The sequence below is a fragment of the Erythranthe guttata genome, chromosome 1 (assembly GCF_056151865.1).
Source record: "Erythranthe guttata isolate IM_541 chromosome 1, IM_541, whole genome shotgun sequence".
Classification (NCBI taxonomy): domain Eukaryota; kingdom Viridiplantae; phylum Streptophyta; class Magnoliopsida; order Lamiales; family Phrymaceae; genus Erythranthe; species Erythranthe guttata.
The window spans coordinates 5,755,781-5,774,889 of NC_142533.1; the positions used below are offsets into that span (position 1 = coordinate 5,755,781).

A 19,109-nucleotide genomic window follows, 5' to 3' on the forward strand; every position below is an offset into this window, starting at 1 on the left:
GTGGGTGGTTTACGTATCTCGTATGATTTGCAAGTTATGATATAAGACTGTAGGTTTACTCAGTGCATCTATAAGATTGATTGCGAGTTCCTTCATTATTAAAAAAAATTAAAAAATTAAAAGTAAACTTTTATACTTTTCTTAATCTTTTTTTTTTTATATCCACTAACCTCCAAGAACCAAGTTACCTACTAATCAGGTCTTAATTAGCAGGAAAGAAATTTGAATAGTTTCTGTCATAAAATTGAGAAATGATATATGATGTAATCCTTTTCCCTTCATAATTGCATTATCTGCTAATTTAATCTGATCCAAATAGTGAATGAGTATCATATTTTCGGACAATTACTTTTACTTCAAGTTAATTTGATGCACTATTTCCCACAGTCCATGCAATAAATCAATACACTGTGAAAAAAAATAAAAGCATGAGTAAAATCTTGCAGCATTAATATAATATTATTACAACCTGCAAACAGAATTATAAATTAAACCTTTTTTTTCTTCCCACACACTATATAATTAAAATAACAGCACTCCAACCTCACACATAGGGATCATGATTTCCCCTCATTTAACTTATTACACAAATGTCACACATTTTATCATGCACAAGAGATGCATAACATATATATATATATATATATATATATATATATATATATATATATATATATATATATATATATATATATATATATATATATATATATATATATATATATATATATATAGATGTGCCTAATTAGTAGGCACAAATGAAATCCTTTGGAACTTTCTTGGAGCAAACATTGAGAAGCAAGCTAAGCGAAAGAGGCACATTTAGGTTTATTCCGAGAACGTTCGCTTTAATGGCGGTGCAAAGGCAAACTGCGGCCTCGAGATCGGCCAATCCCGCGATGAGGCTGCAGCACGGAGTTTTCGGCGGGGTCCCGATCGTGAGGCCGATTAATCCCCCTAGCAAATTGGTGCACACCCCTAGTTTTAGGGTATCCTTTGGGCAATAGTAGCCCTTGCTAGGGTAGTAAGGAGTTGGGTTAGGCTTGGGTTGAGGCTTGGGTTGTGGCTTGGGTTTAATAGGGTCGGAGCAAGTTCCACATGAACTTGCTAGAGTGAAGAAGAGAAGGTTTAGCACTAGAAATATGGCAATTGTATTTGTTGGTGTGTTGTTTTTCTTGGAAGCCATTTTCCCAAATTAATTAATTAGGCACTAATAAAGAAGATTAAGAGGGTGTTTAAATTTGAGATGGGATGATTTTTTTTAGTGATTAAGGGATGGGGTTTTTATAGGGGGGAAATGAGTAATTAAGTATTAATAAAGAAATGGTGGTGATGTCATCATCCACTAGGGATTTTAATTAGCTGGCATATCAATAATATTGGTTGGGACATAGTTTTGGTCATTTTGGATTTATGTGAATTAGAATTGCAAATTGCCATGTTGCATGCTTAAATCTAAATCTGTGAATTCAATTATCTCTTTGGTGTGACAACTATAATAATTATTTAAATATATACGATACATGACAATTTACTACATTTCATTCCATATTAATTATTTGATTATTGAAGTAGGAAAGGATTTTTTTTTTTAATGACTATTCATCTTCTTATAAACAATTCGTAGGATTTAGCCAAATCATCGTAGGAAAAAGTTTTGGCTTTTAGAATTTGTGATAAAATCCACTCGATTTTTATAATCACGCATAACGATGGTTTCGTGGGAAGTGTTAGGTTGAAACTTCTGAGATCTCGAAAACCTACACCACCCACCTCTTTCGATTTGCACATTTGATGCAACGCAAATCAGACCATCGGTTTTCCATTGCCACTTGCGCACGAAAAACGTCGGATAGCAGATTCAATTTCCTTTATACGTGACTTGAGTTGTAGGCAGTTTAAAAATATATATATATTATTATCATTTACAACTATAAAATTAAAGATGAAGTAAAGGAGATATACATTTTACTTAAGATACAGTGTATTGATTTTTAATTAAGGAAATAATTATCGCTGTAGTACATTAAATATGTGTCTCCCTCAAAAAAAAAAAAAAAAAAAAAACAAATAAACAAAAAAACTAATTTCCACATTTACCCTAATGTATAGAGAAGACATAATGGAAGCTTCTGGTACATTAAATTAAAATTCCACAAATCTTATAAGAGTAAGAAAATATTTTCTTGTAAGATTTTCCACATTCTCATGGGCCATGAGTAGACTTCTCAGGCATAAGAACTTTTTATAAGTCAGATTATCATTTTATTTTTCTTTGACTTTGTTCTTACTTGATAAAAAAATCTTCATATATAAAAGAAAGAAAAACTCGTTAATCCTAAGGGTATTTTTGTAATTTTATTATTATTTTTTATTCTTATTTGTCTCTGCTAAAATTCAACTTTGTTTGTTCTCTCAAGAGAACAGCTCCGTTTTCTATCTTTTTCAGCGTACACTCATCGACCCCAGTGACATTTTTATAATTTTTCCCGTCTAAGTATTTTTTTTTCTCCCTATTATAAAAGTATTGTTTTAATTTTTTTATAATATCAAATTTATATGAATGTTGATGTTGTTACTATAATTTAATTATCACTAACAACATATATTTCTTATTAAAATTGTTATTGTCGTGAATTTAAATAATATTTTTTTTTCAATTTTGAAATGCTATCCCGTGCATTTGCAAGAGGGAAATGCTAGTTCTTATAATACCTAAAATTTTTGGACAATAATCATGCTTCGTGACAATAAGTAGAATATTTTTTCATAGTGCTTTTTCATAATTGAATTATATTATATATATTTGCTGATTTAATCTGATCAAAATGGAGATTTTGATATTTACGAATAATTACTTCAATCCATGCAATAAAATCATGACTAAATAAACCAATACATATTGTGAAAAAAGATTGCATTAATTAATATAACATTAATTATTACAATCTGCAAACAGAATTATATAAACCCTTGTTTTTCCCCAACACTAATACAAATAATTATAACAAAACACTCCATATAACTTAATTACGAAATCGACACACGGTGTCGTCGTTACCATGCAAAAGAGATGCATAACATAAACTAAACATAGCATGTGTAGCCCTTCGGAACTTTCTTGGTGCAAACATTGAGAAGCAAGCTAATCGAAAGAGGCACGTTAAGGTTTTTGCCTAAAACATTTGCTTTAACGGCGTTGCAAAGGCAAACGGCCGCCCCGTAATCGTCCAAGTCTGCAATAAGGCTGCAGCACGGTGCTTTTGGCGGGATCCCGTTTGTTCGGCCGAGTAATCCGGCTAGCAAATTAGCACATACCCCTAGTTTTAGGGTATCCTTTGGGCAATAGTCTTGGGTAGGGTAAAACGGAGTAGGCATCGACATCGGTGGCGGTTTGGGTTTATATTGGTCGGCGCAAGTTCCACATGAACTAATTGCAAGTGTGAAGAAGAAGAGAAGGTTTAGCACTAGAAAAAAATGGCCAATTGGGGAATTTTTCTTGGCAGCCATGATATTAAACACAATTAGGCACTGATTAAATAAAGATTAAGAGTGGTTTTTTGGAACTACTTTTAGTGATTAAGGGATGGGGCTTTTATAGAGGGAAATTAAATGAGGATATGATATTTAGCAAGTATTAATAAAGAAATGGTAGTGATATCATCAATAGTATAGTTTGGAACAAAGTCTTGGTCTTTGGATTCATGTGAATTTCAATTGGAAATTGCCATGCATGTTGCTTAATCAAATCTAAATATGTGAATTATATTCAATTTTTTTCTTTGGTGTGACACCTATAATACTTGTTTATATATATATATATATATATATATATATATATATATATATATATATATATATATATATATATATATATATATATATATATATATATATATATACACACGCGATACATGACAATTTACTACATTCTATTAGTTATTTTGATTATTGAAGTAGGAAAGGAATGTGTTATAAACAAATGTTTTTGTTATAAAATATGATATTAAACAAATGAAAATTAATAGTGAACTTTCAAAAATTGATTATTTTAACAAAATATAGCAGCGAAATTTTGAAAATTAGAACAAAACCTTTGAAAAGTAACCTAGTTTAACAAGATGCGACAGTGAACGTCTGGATATTTGCAGGGAACTTTTAAGAAAGAGTATTCTAACAAAATATGGTATTGATTTGTGAAAAAGATGAGACAATTGACAACAAACTTCCGAAATTCGAGTGAATTTCTGAAAATTTGACAGGTGAACTTTTTAATTTGAAAATTGAGAGCAAACTTGTGATAATTGGCGGTGAATTTCGACAAGGCTAGCTAGCTAGGGAGTTCGATCCCCTCGTTGTTCGTTCACATTCATTTTGATCACAAACACGTTCACTCTTTTCGGAAATGTGAGATTATTGTTCTAAAAGAAGTAGCTGAAGAATATAGTTTATCAGAAAACAGAAAAAAAAAACATCTCCGTAAGGAATCCACTCCCGCCATAGGTAGAGAGTGGTTATTACTTATTTCTATGATACATTCGATGAAGACTAATACTGGTTGATTTTTCACCGTTGTTCTACACACACCAATATAGATATATGTCTTTCGGTCAACAAGGTGAGAGTAGGGGAGGGGCATATGACCTTAGCATTCCCCGAAGCTTATCTCACGCGCCTTTTTTTTTGTCTATGTTGAATAATCTTCTTTTTCTTTTTTTTCTTTTTTTGTTTTCTTTCTTTGGCAGCAACAAAAGTCCATTTTAACGTTTTCTTTACTTTTCTTTTTTCTTTTATTTTTTGGTCTTCTTTCTCTCTCTGCTTATAAAGGTATCTTCCACCCTCCATCAAATCCTATTTTCCACACCTAAATTAAATATTTTTTAACCTTCCATTTTAAAATACTGCATTATCACTACACCTAAAATTATAATATTTAGTTTTAATCTCTTATTGTGGTCAAATCCCATACCACTGTATTACCAAATCCTATATTTTCACCAAAAACATTGGTGAAGAAATTTGTATCTTCCACCATTTTACTATTTTTTCCACCAAAATCCTATTTTCTCTATCAAATATAGAAATTAAAATAGGATTGGTGTAATTAACACCATTTTATAATTAGCATATAAAATTATTATATTAACTAATTTCATATGATTACCAATATATAAACATATTTATAGTAAATATAGTATTGTTAATTAATAATTACTGTTCAAAATATAAATACATTTATCTTATAATAATAATAATAATAATAATAATAATAATAATAATAATAATAATAATAATAATAATAATAATAATAATAATAATAATAATAATAATAATAATAATAATAATAATAATAATAATAATAATAATAATAATAATAATAATAATAATAATAATAATAATAATAATAATAATAATAATAATAATAATAATAATAATAATAATAATAATAATAATAATAATAATAATAATAATAATAATAATAATAATAATAATAATAATAATAATAATAATAATAATAATAATAATAATAATAATAATAATAATAATAATAATAATAATAATAATAATAATAATAATAATAATAATAATAATAATAATAATAATAATAATAATAATAATAATAATAATAATAATAATAATAATAATAATAATAATAATAATAATAATAATAATAATAATAATAATAATAATAATAATAATAATAATAATAATAATAATAATAATAATAATAATAATAATAATAATAATAATAATAATAATAATAATAATAATAATAATAATAATAATAATAATAATAATAATAATAATAATAATAATAATAATAATAATAATAATAATAATAATAATAATAATAATAATAATAATAATAATAATAATAATAATAATAATAATAATAATAATAATAATAATAATAATAATAATAATAATAATAATAATAATAATAATAATAATAATAATAATAATAATAATAATAATAATAATAATACATCATTTTGGTACTTTGCAAAACATGCAAGAATTGGAAATACACATTGGGATTTTCTTTGCATTGAGCTAGCGTAGTTCAAAACATGCAAGAATTGTATTGAAAAATGCAAACTTCTAATGAAATACATATTTTGGTACTTTGCAACTCCAATTTATTTACCACTCGTTCAATACTTTCACCATTTTTTTTTTCCCAAATCATTCCAAAATTCTTCTAAAATTTGTAAATAATATTTTTAGTTTTAATTTTATTTACATATTTGTATTGTTTTATATGTATACTACTAAAAGAAATTAGGGGTGCTGCCCCGAACCCCGTAAACTTTTGATCCACCATTTTTATCAAATATTATTTATATTTTTTATTATATTCAATTTCGAACACCTTCATAAAAAATCATGAATTCGCCACTGAGAAGATGCGATGGGGAAGGGAAAACCAGCTCCACGTACGACAATTGATGCTCATGAAATTGCAAATTCAAGGTAGATTATAATAAAATAAGACAAAAGATGACAAGAATAGAACCAAACAACTTCTTCAAAGGAAAGAACTCAAATATTACAAATTACAATCTTACCCTCACAAGCCACACTCATTAGTGTGAATTCTCTTTCTTCACTATTATACCCCCACTTTATTTATTTGATAAACATGAGCAACAACTAATAATAATAATAATAATAGTCAGCCACAATAAAATAAAAAGAACACACTTTAATAAAACTCAAAAATCTGAAATGTATACCAAGCAAAACCTAGTACACTTAATTTGTTTGATTTTAGGCACATTGGAAGCCAGGTGGAATATTCTTCGAGCAAACATTAAGAAGCAAGCTAAGAGAAATTGGAACATTTAGGTTAATGCCCAAAACATTTGCTTTAATGGCGGTGCAAAGACAAACCGCCGCCTCGAGATCGGCCAAACCCTCGATGAGGCTGCAGCACGGTGTTTTCGGAGGGCTTCCGATAGTGAGACCGATCAAACCGCCGAGCAAATCGGCGCACACACCTAGTTTTAGGGCATCTCTAGGGCAAGTGGTTTTGTCGCCGGGGCCCGCCGGCGGCGGAGGGCATGACGGCTTCGGCTTCGGTTTAGGTTTTGGCTTTGGTTTTGGTGTGTCAGGGCAACTCCCACATGCACTTGAAAAGGTGAAGAATACAAGGTTTAGTACTAGGAATATTGCAATAATAATTGAGGTGGTTTTGTTGGAAGCCATTGTTTTTTTCTCTCTCAAGGTAGTAAGTAATAACCCTAGTGAGAAGTTGGGGTTTTTATAGGGAAAAAAATGTTGTGATATTTTTTTTAAAATTAATTTAATTTATTTAATTATTATTGGGTGATTATTGTGGTGATATTTTAAAGAAATTAATATTGGGTATATAATAATGGGTGCATGCACCAGCTGGCAGAAGTAGCATAGGTTGGGCAAAGTAAATTTGGATGTTTGTGAATAAGGGTACCAAATTGCCATGTTCCTTTGCCCCATTTTTTATTGTATACCTTATCTTACTAAAATTATCAGAATAATGTGTGTGCCATGATTTATGAAAAGAAATTATTATTTATGAGTAATTGTTTTCAATATTAATTGATATATATATATATATATATATATATATATATATATATATATATATATATATATATATATATATATATATATATTAGAAACTTGATAAATAAATAATCTCGCTTAAATAAAAAAAATCCAGGTCCCGAGTCAGCAAAACTGTACTGAATTATTAGCCAAATAGTTTAATATTTCGCTAAATTAATAGAATTTTGCAATATCCATATGTATTAGTTTATACACGTTTAATTAACTGTATAGTAATATTTTTTTGGTAATAGATTTCACTAGCTAATATGTGTTAATTATAACTTATTGATGAATTGTCAAATTTGTCATGAATGGTGATTTACATGTATTTGTTTGTTGCACTAATTACATGATGATATTACTTTGACAAGATTTTTATTTGATATTCAGTTATGTACTAAGAGACATAACATGGATGTGAAATGAAATTTCATCATTATGTTATAAATATTCACACAAATATCATATATATATTAATATGCATCTTTTATTTTTTTTTGTATTTATATATTATGATAATGGTACAAGTATATATGTATATATAAATATAATAAACTATAACCTGTGGTTTACATTGGTGATGGTGCAGCAGTCTACATTATCTCAATCTTAATTGTTATTTCTTTTTCGTCTAAAATTCAAGTTATTTAATTTGATCAAATGCGCATCATAAACGAAACTGAAAATATCACTACACTTGCAGTATGGGGTGAAAAGCCTATTGGTTGGTGTCTTGGTGAAAATCCATTTTTTTTAATACTTCATTTTCAATTTCCGTCGGATCTGATTCGATAAGTTTCAATTTTATTTGTAACTACTTTTTTCATACCAAGTTCTGAAAACCCGATTTTCGAATTTTCTATACTTTTTTTAATTGGAATTGGAGTTATATAAAAAAAAATGACATTTCCTATTTTCGATCATATATAATTTCTGAAATTAAATCCGAATTGCGATTTTATTTTTTGACAAAAACAATTGTAAATATAAATATTATATATTATTTATTTCACATAGTGTAAAATATATTAAATTTTAATTGTATATTTTTCTTTATCGGGCACGTTGAAGAGTCAAATTCTTTCATTTTCTATGAAATTGTTTTTTTTCCCTCTCTCTTTTAATAAATTGAAACTTAGTAGTTATTACTTATTAGTTTTATGTTTTTTTTAAAGTGAGCGTTATTAGTTTTGGAATATGAAAGTTTATGTCAAAAATCAATTTTTTTTGAAATTTCTGAAACTTTTGGAATCGGATTAAATTTCGAGATTCTGAAAATTTTAGAATTGCAATTGTTTTTGTATTTCTCAAAATATTGGATTTTTTTCAAAAAAGTTATTTTGAATTCGATCCATCTTACTTTCAGCCGGCATGCAGTCAACTATATAGTCACAATGGATAATAATACATGAAAAATGTATAATACGCTAGAAATCAATTATTTGTGACAAGTTCAATATAAACAAATCAAATTCGAGTTATTTGACATTACACTTTATTTTAGGGCCACTTCATTATTTATTGATATTAGTGAAAATGGTATTGAAGTAAGCCATAGTAGGTAGGTGTTCACGGGCATCCTTAATATCTGATTTTGGGCTCCACCCCAAAATCCATTTTATTCAACTCTTATCTCTTAAGTCTGAACCTTCAATTTAATTTTCATTTTCCAAGATATTAAATAATAAGGAAATTAAATATTTTCCCACAAAAATGATATTTGGGGAAACAATTCATCACATAAAGATAATTATTGATTATATAATACTTTATTCAAGAATAAATATCTACCAAAATTAACAACAGAACATTTCGTTGCTGAAAGGATACAATATAATTTCACTGCTAATTCAAATCTCACAAAAAAAAAATAATAATAAATAAATAAATCGTTGCCATTCGCTTGTTGCGCAAATTCCGGGGCAACAAAAATTATGAAATCGTTCCCTATTATTATTATACACTAGTACTACACCCGTGCGATGCACGGTCAATGGTCATGAGTACATATTTTTAATATTTTTAATGGGAAATACATATTTCTAATCGTCAAATAAATAAATAAATAAATAAATATATATATATATATATATATATATATATATATATATATATATATATATATATATATATATATATATATATATATATATATATGGGGAAATGTGGGATAACCCCCTAGTTTTGAAAATATATAAGGATAGGTCCTATGTATTTTTCTTGTCTAGTCAAAAATCCAAATTCTAAACTTAATTTGATAGACCCCCCTAGACAAATTAAGATACCCGTTTTGCCCTTTAGTTATAATTTAAAACCCTAACCCCTAATCTCTTTCTCCCAATCCCTCCCCCATTTTTTTTGCCGTCAATTCCCTCACCCATTCTCTCTCTTCATGTCTCTCTCTAACTCTCTCTCTTCTCTTTCTTTCTCTCTCTTCATTTCTCTCTCTAACTCTCTCTCTCTCTTCTCTTTCTTTCTCACTCTTCATTTCTCTCTCTCTCTCTATGGCTGCCCACAACCGTCCGCCGTCGCGGCTAGCTCCCCCACCTTCTTACGCCGCCGTCGTCGCTCCTCCCCTCACCTCCTTGGGTTGTCGCTGCTCCACCACCACCTTGCGCCGCTGCTCCGCCGCCGCCTTGCGTCGTTGCTCCGCCACGGCCTTGTGCCGGCCGTCGTTGCTCCTCCCACCGCCTTGAACTCGGTACTAAACCATTCACTTCACTTTTTTAAGTGATTTTTTTAATTTATGAATGTCCATCCATTTTTAATTTATTTTTTAAGATCTGAATTATTTTCACCTTTTCACCTTATTTTATTGTTTTTTTTATTTATGAAAATCAACTAAATTCGAAAATTTTAAATTGTGATTCGACGATGTGTAGTCAGATCTAGAATTTCACATCTGGAATTGGTGGTGTTCGATTTGTATATATTTACTGCATTTATATAAAAAAAAAACACAGATCTACTATGTTTTTGAAGATCTGTGAACAATTAATATTAAAATATTTTTCTTTGGATTAATTTGATTTTTTATTATAAATTATATGTAATTTATTTTTTGTATTTATTTGAAGATGATTCGAAATGCCTAAAGTGTGAGAGCTTTGTTTGTCTGTAATGAAAATTTAACCAGTAGTGGTTACTTACATGGGTGATTTGAGTCAGGTGAATATACAGTTATATTTAGTCATATACAGTCATATATAGTCAGTCAGTCACATGTAGTCATGTATAGTCATGACTACATGTAACTATACATGACTATATATAGAACTTGTATAATATAGTCATTTGTAGTTGATTTTAGTTCAGTAAATTTATCAACAAAAACAATCATGTTTTTTTTTGTATTTTTCATGTAATTTGATTTTTTATTATAAACCATATGTATTAATTTTTTTTTTTTGTATTTATTTGAAGATGATTTGAAATGCCTAATGTGTGAGAGATTTGTTTGTTTGTAATAGAAATCTAACCAGTAGTGGTTACTTACATGTGTGATTTGAGTCAGATGAATATACAGTTATACTTAGTCATATACAGTCATATATAGTCAGTCACATGTAGTCATGTATAGTCATGACTACATGTAACTATACATGACTGTATATAGGACTTGTAGTATACTATAGTCATTTGTAGTCGATTTTAGTTCAGTAAATTTACCAACAAAAAAATCATGTTTTTTTTTGTATTTTTCATGTAATCTAACTCGCATGTTCCATTTTGCTATTTAACTCGTATTTTTTTGTCGCAGGTTTTGCTTTTATTGTAGTATTATGACATGCAGATAATAAAATTCGATGAAGTGCCTTTGTGAAGTTGGATTCGTGATACAGTACTCCAGACTTATGCCACTTACATAACTATAGATAATTGTATATAACTATAGTCACCTGTAGTAACATAGATTTATATGTATGTTATGTGTTTTTTAATGTATAGTAATGCGTTTTCATGTTTTGAAGATTATATGCATGTGATTGTGTTTTTTCATTTTTTTTTGGGTTAGTTGATTTATAATATCAAGATTAAATTATGAATTTTGTTGTTGGTTTAGATTAATTTTGGGGTAAAAAGACAGTATATGATTACATATTACATGACTGTGGTATAATGTAGTCATATATAGTCAATTCAGTACAGTAAATTTATCAAAAAAAATTAAAAAAATTAAAATATTAAAAATTTAAAAAAAATCAAAAAAAGTAGCAAAATTCAAAAAATTAAAAAAAATAAAAAAATTAAAAAATTAAAAAAATTAAAAAAAATTAAAAATTTAAAAAAATTTAAAAAGTTAAAAAAATAAAAAATTAAAAAAAATTAAAAGTTTAAAAAAATACAAAATACGATATATATAAAAAATAATAAAAAAATAATAATTTATATTTTTTATTAAAATAATCTATAAAAATGATAAATGCAGGCCCAAAAAGCTAAATGTAGTTCAGCATTATGCTGAATGTAGGGGCGGAAATACTGAATGCAGTTGGGCGAAAATTGCACTTAAGGGCACAACAGTACTTTTGCATCTCCAGGGGTATCTCAAAGGAAGAATTTTAGGGGTGGACCTATCCCTATATATTTTGCATTCTAGGGGTGTATATCAAATGGACCCTATATATATATAGCAAAACCTCACCAATGTCATGAAAGAATGTTGTAAACTCGCCCTTTATTACGGTCATGGTCCATAAAAGCGATCATAGCATTAGCGCATGAGTGCTGAGATATACTCTATCCACCTAACATATGGAAAAGTGAGGCCAAACAATTATATTAGTCAATTACACAAACATAATAACTCAAGGCAACGTAAAACCAGCAGAGCATTTATATATCTACTATATATTCACTTTAGATTCGATACTGAATGCACCATCTTGTTCAGGCTGGGGAATAGATTAAACGGATGAATTGGTGAGAATTTTTTTAAACGAATTATTTGATATTTTTTAAAGCGGGCGCCGGAGATGATAAAGTTTGAAAACTACTCCTAAATTCGGTCAAAATTGTGAAGAAGGGGAGAGCTTTTAAAAAATTGTAAGAATTGTTGAAAAGAGGTCAGAAGGTTAAAATTTCAAAAAAGAATACTGAAACCGATCAAGATGCGTAAAGAGATCAAGAAGGGTAGCAATAAGTACAAATGGAACTAATCGTAGAAATTATATAGGAATTTTTAAAACGAAAGAGTAGTTTGATGCAGAATCGGGTTAAATGGTCAAGAATGGTCGGGATACTTTAACTTGACGTTTGAGAAATGTATTGAAACAGTGAAAATGGAGAGATTTTTTCAAAAAACGTAAATTTCGCTAAATTGTAGGTCAAAATCTTCACCATCTATTTAATCACTGTCATCCTCTTGAATATGATCAACATCATCGTTTCGATTGTCTCCGTCTGTAGTGACATCATCTCTCTGTCCGTCTATGTCATCACTGCTAACACTATCATCTTCTTCCAATAACTCAGCCTGTGGGATATATATTGCTATCAACGTGCACCTCACCAAAGGCTTTAGGTCTAGCCTTTATATTATACTTGGTCATCAAATGTGATTGAGTAACCTATACCTATTTCATCTGACAACTGTCAGGAAAAACTCGAAACATCTTACTATCCAAAATTCAGACTTTTCCACGAAATCTATATGATTATGTTGAATTTGACATAAGAAAAAATCATAGTTGAGGGGTAGATGTAATTATCCAAACAATAAGGGTTTTTTCGTAAATTGACCATACCTCAGGGGTGGTTGTAATTTACCCTAAATACTTATATAACTACAAAAGTGTACGGGGTTAAAGTGCAAAAACAGCGAGGATCGAGGGTAACTTGCGGAACACCCCTCAAGTTCATGGTTAAATTGAAAATTCGCACTTTAATTTAACCGAAAAATGCCCCTCCCCCTCACTTTTCCAATACAGTGAACAGGTGAGCATTTCCGGCGATTCTCTCCGGTTAGTTTCCTCTTCTTCATTGGTTTCCTTCTCCTCTTCGAATTTCTCCAATTTTATTTATTAATATCAAAATTCCAATGTTTTTGTGAAATTATTAGTGAAAACCTTGCTGAATCTGAAATAGTTCTTCATTAAGAAAGTAATAATTTTAGGGCTTATTTCAAATATCCGCGAATATCATATCATGCAAAGCACAACATGAAGTGCAGCCAAAATATAAATAGAAAGATTCACTGCACTTCTTTTTCAGTTAAGAGATAATCAAGCAGACACTACTGTGATAGCTCGACCAAACACAGCAGCCACTCATTATCAAAATTTGTTGTAACCATTTGGCAAATAAGCCCTAAAATTTAGTAGGCATTGAGTCCACCAACTTTCCATAAGTTAGATATCTCTTAACTTTCTAGACACTACTCACACCCCAATAGCTTACTGCTATAAAAAAGTACGATGGATATTAACAAAATTAACTATTGAACAGCTTCATAATACTCCGGCAAGGCAAATAAGAGATAATTTTTGTGGGAAATAAGTTTAAATACAATAAAAAAAAAAAAAAAAAAAAAAAACAACAATTTTCGAAAATGAAATATAACTCTAATTTTGGATTGAATGTTTTTTAAGAGCTTCGTAAGCAGAGGATATCCAAGAAAAATAACATAACCCCCACACCCCCCAAAAAAAACCAAAAAAAAAAAAAAGCCATGTTTGCCTGAAAATCAGATATCACTAATAAATAAAGCAATCAACCTTCACTAACATCCTAGAACTGATTTGAATATCTGAAAATGTAACAATATAATTGAACACTGCAGAGCAACTTTGAATTATCAAATTTGAACACGGCTGAGCAAACCTTCTTGGGATTAAGCAAGTAATCATATAGTGTATTCTCTCCCCAGTTTACAGCCATGTAATGTCATGTATTACTTATGAATCAAAATTTCAGCGCCAATTGATATTCAACAAAAAAGGAATTTGACCGCCACAGTGCCCAATTTGATTGAAGAACAACCATGTTACTTGCTTCATCGTCAAAGCATATGTGCTATGTCCGAATACATGTGCACAAATTTGCCAAAAAAAAATAATAGGAACCAAAACAACCCCAATGAATTACCTTGTGGTCGAGCAGGAATTTCTTTTTATGCCATCAATCCAGGGATGAGAAGAAAATGAAGAAGATTTTTTTAACAGACCTGACCGTCGGGCCTATACGAAACAACAGCGATAATGTCTTTCATTTCGGTCCAGTCAACAACTTTACAACAATCGGTCGCCCAAATTCGAACCTTCCCATCTATCGAACCACTGATGAAGTAATTATCGTTCACGGCTTTAAATTGGATGCAGGTTGGATTGCAAAATTTGAATAAGAAAAAGGCAAAATGGGAGAGAGAGGAATGGCGGTATTGGAAAAGGGCAGATTAGTGGGTTCTATCGTGGTTTCAGTTTTTCTATGATGTTGCAGTTTTTATCAGCGCGGGCTGAAGAAAGAAAACTGCAAACGAAACTACAAAGGGAGATGCCAATGTGGTTTTTTAATTCCCAAAATAGTCTCAGCGATATATTAAATTACAAAAACTACCATTAGGGTTGAAACCCTAAAAATGCCACGTGTCACCATTTTAGGCAGTGGCGAGTCCAGGAATTCGGTAAGGGGGGCTTCAATTTTCGGGGGTTCGGGGGCAGCGCCCCCGAGATTTTTTTAGGATTTCTTTGAAAATAGGAAAAGGAGAAAAGAAAAAAAAAACAAATTTTAGAGTTTTTTTTTTTTGTATTAATTTGGATTTTTGGTTGGCTAATTAATAAAATTTGGAACTTTTTGTATTAATTTGAATTTTGGGTAGACTAATTAATAAAATATAGAGCTTCTTTTGCATTAATTGAAATTTTGGGTGGCTAATTAATAAAATTTGAGTGGGCTAAATAGAAATATTGTATAATATAGGGGACAAATTAAAAAATGAGGGTGGGCTTGAGTCCATCCTTGCCCAAGGGTGGACTCGCCCCTGATTTTAGGCCCATAGATTGTCTTTTTATATATATATATAGATTCATTATAGTTGCCAACAATATATCGTAACCAATACATTCATTATTTATTTACTTTTTTTGTATTCGTGGATACATTCATTATGGACTACGGACTTATTTTGTACCACATTTTTTGGTTGCCAAAAACCCCCATATATATATATATATATATATATATATATATATATATATATATATATATATATATATATATAAACCCTAGTAAAAAAATCGTCATATTTTATTTCGAAAGAAGTATATTACAACTACCATTCATAAAATAATATTATTACAATTACACGTAGAGGTAAAATGAGTAATTTTTGGATTACTCCATAAAATTAAAAAGATTTCGTCAAAATTCACACTTGATATCCAACACGACAAGAAACTTAAGACAATTTTTGGAAATTATGTATAAGTGAAGATTTTTTTTTTTTTGTAAATTGTTATTAGTTTGGGGAGTATTTTGCAATTTACCATATTTTATATTAATATATTTCAATACATTTGTGGTCCTTGGCTAGCATATTCCATAGTTTTTGTGATTTTGCTTCCACATTCTTTGACTATTAATTACCAAACAGAGACTGATATATTAGTCATTCTCAACGTAATTATATTATTATTATAGTGTGGATATATATATATATAGAGTAAACTGCAAAAACTACCCCTGTGTTATCTCGAAATAGCGAAAACCCCCCTGTGATAAATAAACTAGCAAAAACCCCCCTGTGAAATTTAGTCAAAGGCAGAATCCCCCCTAGCTGATTTTTTAGACTTGAAATGACAAAATTGTCCCTCAAAATGTATTTATATATATACATATTATATGTATATTTATTCTTTTTAATTTGTTTGTTTAGAAATTAAAAAAAATAGTAAACAACTAAATTGATTATTTTTTAAATAAAATAATTAAAATATTTATAAAATATAAGAATTTATTAATTGCAAGACTCCAGGGGTATTTGTGTCTTTTTATATCAAGTCAACCCTCAAATAGTTCCATAGGGGGGTTTTTGCTATTTAAATAATTTCACAGGGGAGGTTTTTGCTAGTTTATTTATCACAGGGGGGTTTTTGCTATTTCGAGATTATACAGGGGTAGTTTTTGCAGTTTACTCTATATATATATCAAGTCAACACTTGTATTATCAGGCAAATAAATATAGGCTTTTATTTGTGGCTAATTTCATTTTATTAATCCAAAATCCACAGTAATTAATCCCATTTGGATAAAAGATATTATAACAGAAAAGGCGGGAAACCTTCTATTTAACTAAATAAAACCGACAAATTACAACCAAATATTTATATATCTGAACAAGGCCTTATACATGTCTATTATCCCAGACACCAACCTAAACGACAAGTATTCTTATTATTAGAATTAAGACGAAAAGCAAAAACATACATTAAACAAGAAGAAATCAAGACCACACGAAAATGAGTAATCGGCTTTGTATTGTATAATGTTTTACGCGCATTGGAAGCCAGATGGGACCTTCTTGTCGCAAGCATTCAGAATCAGGCTGAGTGAGATGGGAACATTTAGGTTAATTCCCAACACGTTGGCTTTCACGGCGGTGCAAAGGCAAACTGCCGCCTCGAGATCAGTTAAGCCGCCAATGAGGGTGCAACATGGCTCCTTTGAGAGTGGTGCTCCGATGACAATGCCCACCAAGTCGTTTAGCAAGTTTGCGCAAGCTCCCAATTTCAGGGTGTCTCTAGGGCACGTGGCCTTACTAGGGCTCGGGGCTTTTGGGGTTGAGGGGGTTGTGGGGGTTTTAGGGGTGGTGGGGGTTGTAGGGGGGGTGGGGGTCTTAGGGGGGGTGGGGGTTTTGGGGTGGGTGGGGGTGGTGGGGGTCTTAGGCGGGGTGGGGGCTTTGGGGTGGGTGGGGGTGGTGGGGGTTTTAGGGTGGGTGGGGGTTTTGGGGGTGGTGGGGGTTTTAGGGTGGGTGGGTGGTGGAGGGCATGAACTCACCACCATTATTGCGAAGAAGAGAATGTTGAAAACAAGAAAAAGGGTTGTCGAAGAAGCCATTTTCTTGATCGATCAATCGAGATCTATTTTTTACGAGAGGGTTTTCGAATGTGTTGTGGTATTAGCTTCTATGGTTTGTGTGATGGAAATATTTTGTTAAGTGAGTTGGGGTTATATAGGTGTAGTATGGGGAACAAGACAAAAATGAAAGGAAAAAAAACTCAATTTTTTTATTTTTTTTTCTTGAAAAATCATGTCGACTGACGAAATAAAAAATAATAATAATAATATATCTACCAAGTCATGACAATAGCTTTTATTGCGATGATGTTAATAGATTGATAGAAATAAAAATGGAGTGATTAGTTTTTGGTCACAAGTATTTCTTTTTTATTTTATGTTTAACATAATATATATGGAGGTTGCAACTATTGATCGTGAATAGCATGGCCGGGTTAATCGGCTATAAATGTGTCAATAATAATAATAATTATGAAAATAAATATTAATGTTTAATTGTAAATTTGGACTAGGAGGGTCGAAAATACGATTTCTAAATAAAGGTGTATGCTTGCAAATACAAATTAAGAAACAATTTTGGATTCAATTGAGATCGATTAAGCAAAGATAAAAAAGTTCGAGGATCTTTGATAATATTAATAACATCGTTCCTCGTCATTTTCTTTCATCGCTAAATTGTATTCCGCTTCATTGAGCTCTTTGAGTGCGTCTCAATGCAAACCCTTGTCCGGAAATTTCTGCTAACCGAATACTAAATTTCTCAGCCTAGTACCCAAAATCTTAAAAGCATATCGAACTAACCGATCGAGTACTAAATAACGATTGATTATTTGATTAATTATAGCTTATCTTGTTAAATAATCAGACGATTTATTATATTGTATATATTAAGGTGTGGGGCATCAAATTTGTAAGGTGCCAAGACAAGCTGATTTGCTGCAGCTTGGAAGATAAGGTTATGGACATTATATATATATATATATATATATATATATATATATATATATATATATATATATATATATATATATATATATATATATATATATATATATTGAGAATTTGGAGTAATATTATGCTCTCAAGGAGCTGTCAATTTTGTCCGTTAGAATTGAAGTTATGATTCAATTGATCTTGAATATTTATCAACTACGCATATATTTCATAGGTTTCACACTTTCAAGTTGAAACGTGTAAAGATATTTGTGTGTGTTTTAATTTGACCCTAACGAAACATATGTGGTATGAAATAATAGTTCATCTCTTTTGTTCGATATATATATATATATATATATATATATATATATATATATATATATATATATATATATATATATATATATATATATATATATATATATATATATATATATATATATATATATATATATATATATATATATATATATATATATTAATGAAATAACCCGCAATCAACCATATATGCGATTGAATAAGCATACGCTCTAGTATAATAGCTTGCAATCTATATGTGAGAAATA

General features: G+C 29.7%; 3 protein-coding genes and 1 pseudogene across 3 annotated transcripts; all 4 read right to left on the reverse strand.

Annotated features, from left to right (window-relative positions):
- Window positions 1-429: 429 nt before the first annotated feature.
- Window positions 430-1,275, reverse strand: LOC105965879 (14 kDa proline-rich protein DC2.15 pseudogene; annotated as a pseudogene).
- A 1,627-nt stretch (window positions 1,276-2,902) lies between these two features.
- LOC105965880 (14 kDa proline-rich protein DC2.15) lies at window positions 2,903-3,621 on the reverse strand. Its single transcript, XM_012990425.2, has one exon. The coding sequence runs from the start codon at window positions 3,508-3,510 to the stop codon at window positions 3,088-3,090; it is 423 nt and encodes a 140-aa protein (XP_012845879.1). The 5' UTR covers window positions 3,511-3,621; the 3' UTR covers window positions 2,903-3,087.
- Window positions 3,622-6,502: 2,881 nt separating this feature from the next.
- On the reverse strand, window positions 6,503-7,264 carry LOC105965889 (putative lipid-binding protein AIR1). The gene has a single exon (XM_012990434.2). It carries the CDS (start codon window positions 7,207-7,209, stop codon window positions 6,772-6,774), a length of 438 nt encoding a protein of 145 aa, XP_012845888.2. The 5' UTR covers window positions 7,210-7,264; the 3' UTR covers window positions 6,503-6,771.
- Window positions 7,265-16,897: 9,633 nt separating this feature from the next.
- On the reverse strand, window positions 16,898-17,726 carry LOC148772682 (uncharacterized). Its single transcript, XM_088818796.1, has one exon. It carries the CDS (start codon window positions 17,644-17,646, stop codon window positions 17,080-17,082), a length of 567 nt encoding a protein of 188 aa, XP_088674922.1. The 5' UTR covers window positions 17,647-17,726; the 3' UTR covers window positions 16,898-17,079.
- Between the last annotated feature and the right edge of the window lie 1,383 nt (window positions 17,727-19,109).

Coding starts and splice junctions, on each gene's coding strand:
- LOC105965889 (XM_012990434.2), bottom strand. CDS start 7,209: ATGGCTTCCAACAAAACCACCTCAATTATTATTGCAATATTCCTAGTA.
- LOC105965880 (XM_012990425.2), bottom strand. CDS start 3,510: ATGGCTGCCAAGAAAAATTCCCCAATTGGCCATTTTTTTCTAGTGCTA.
- LOC148772682 (XM_088818796.1), bottom strand. CDS start 17,646: ATGGCTTCTTCGACAACCCTTTTTCTTGTTTTCAACATTCTCTTCTTC.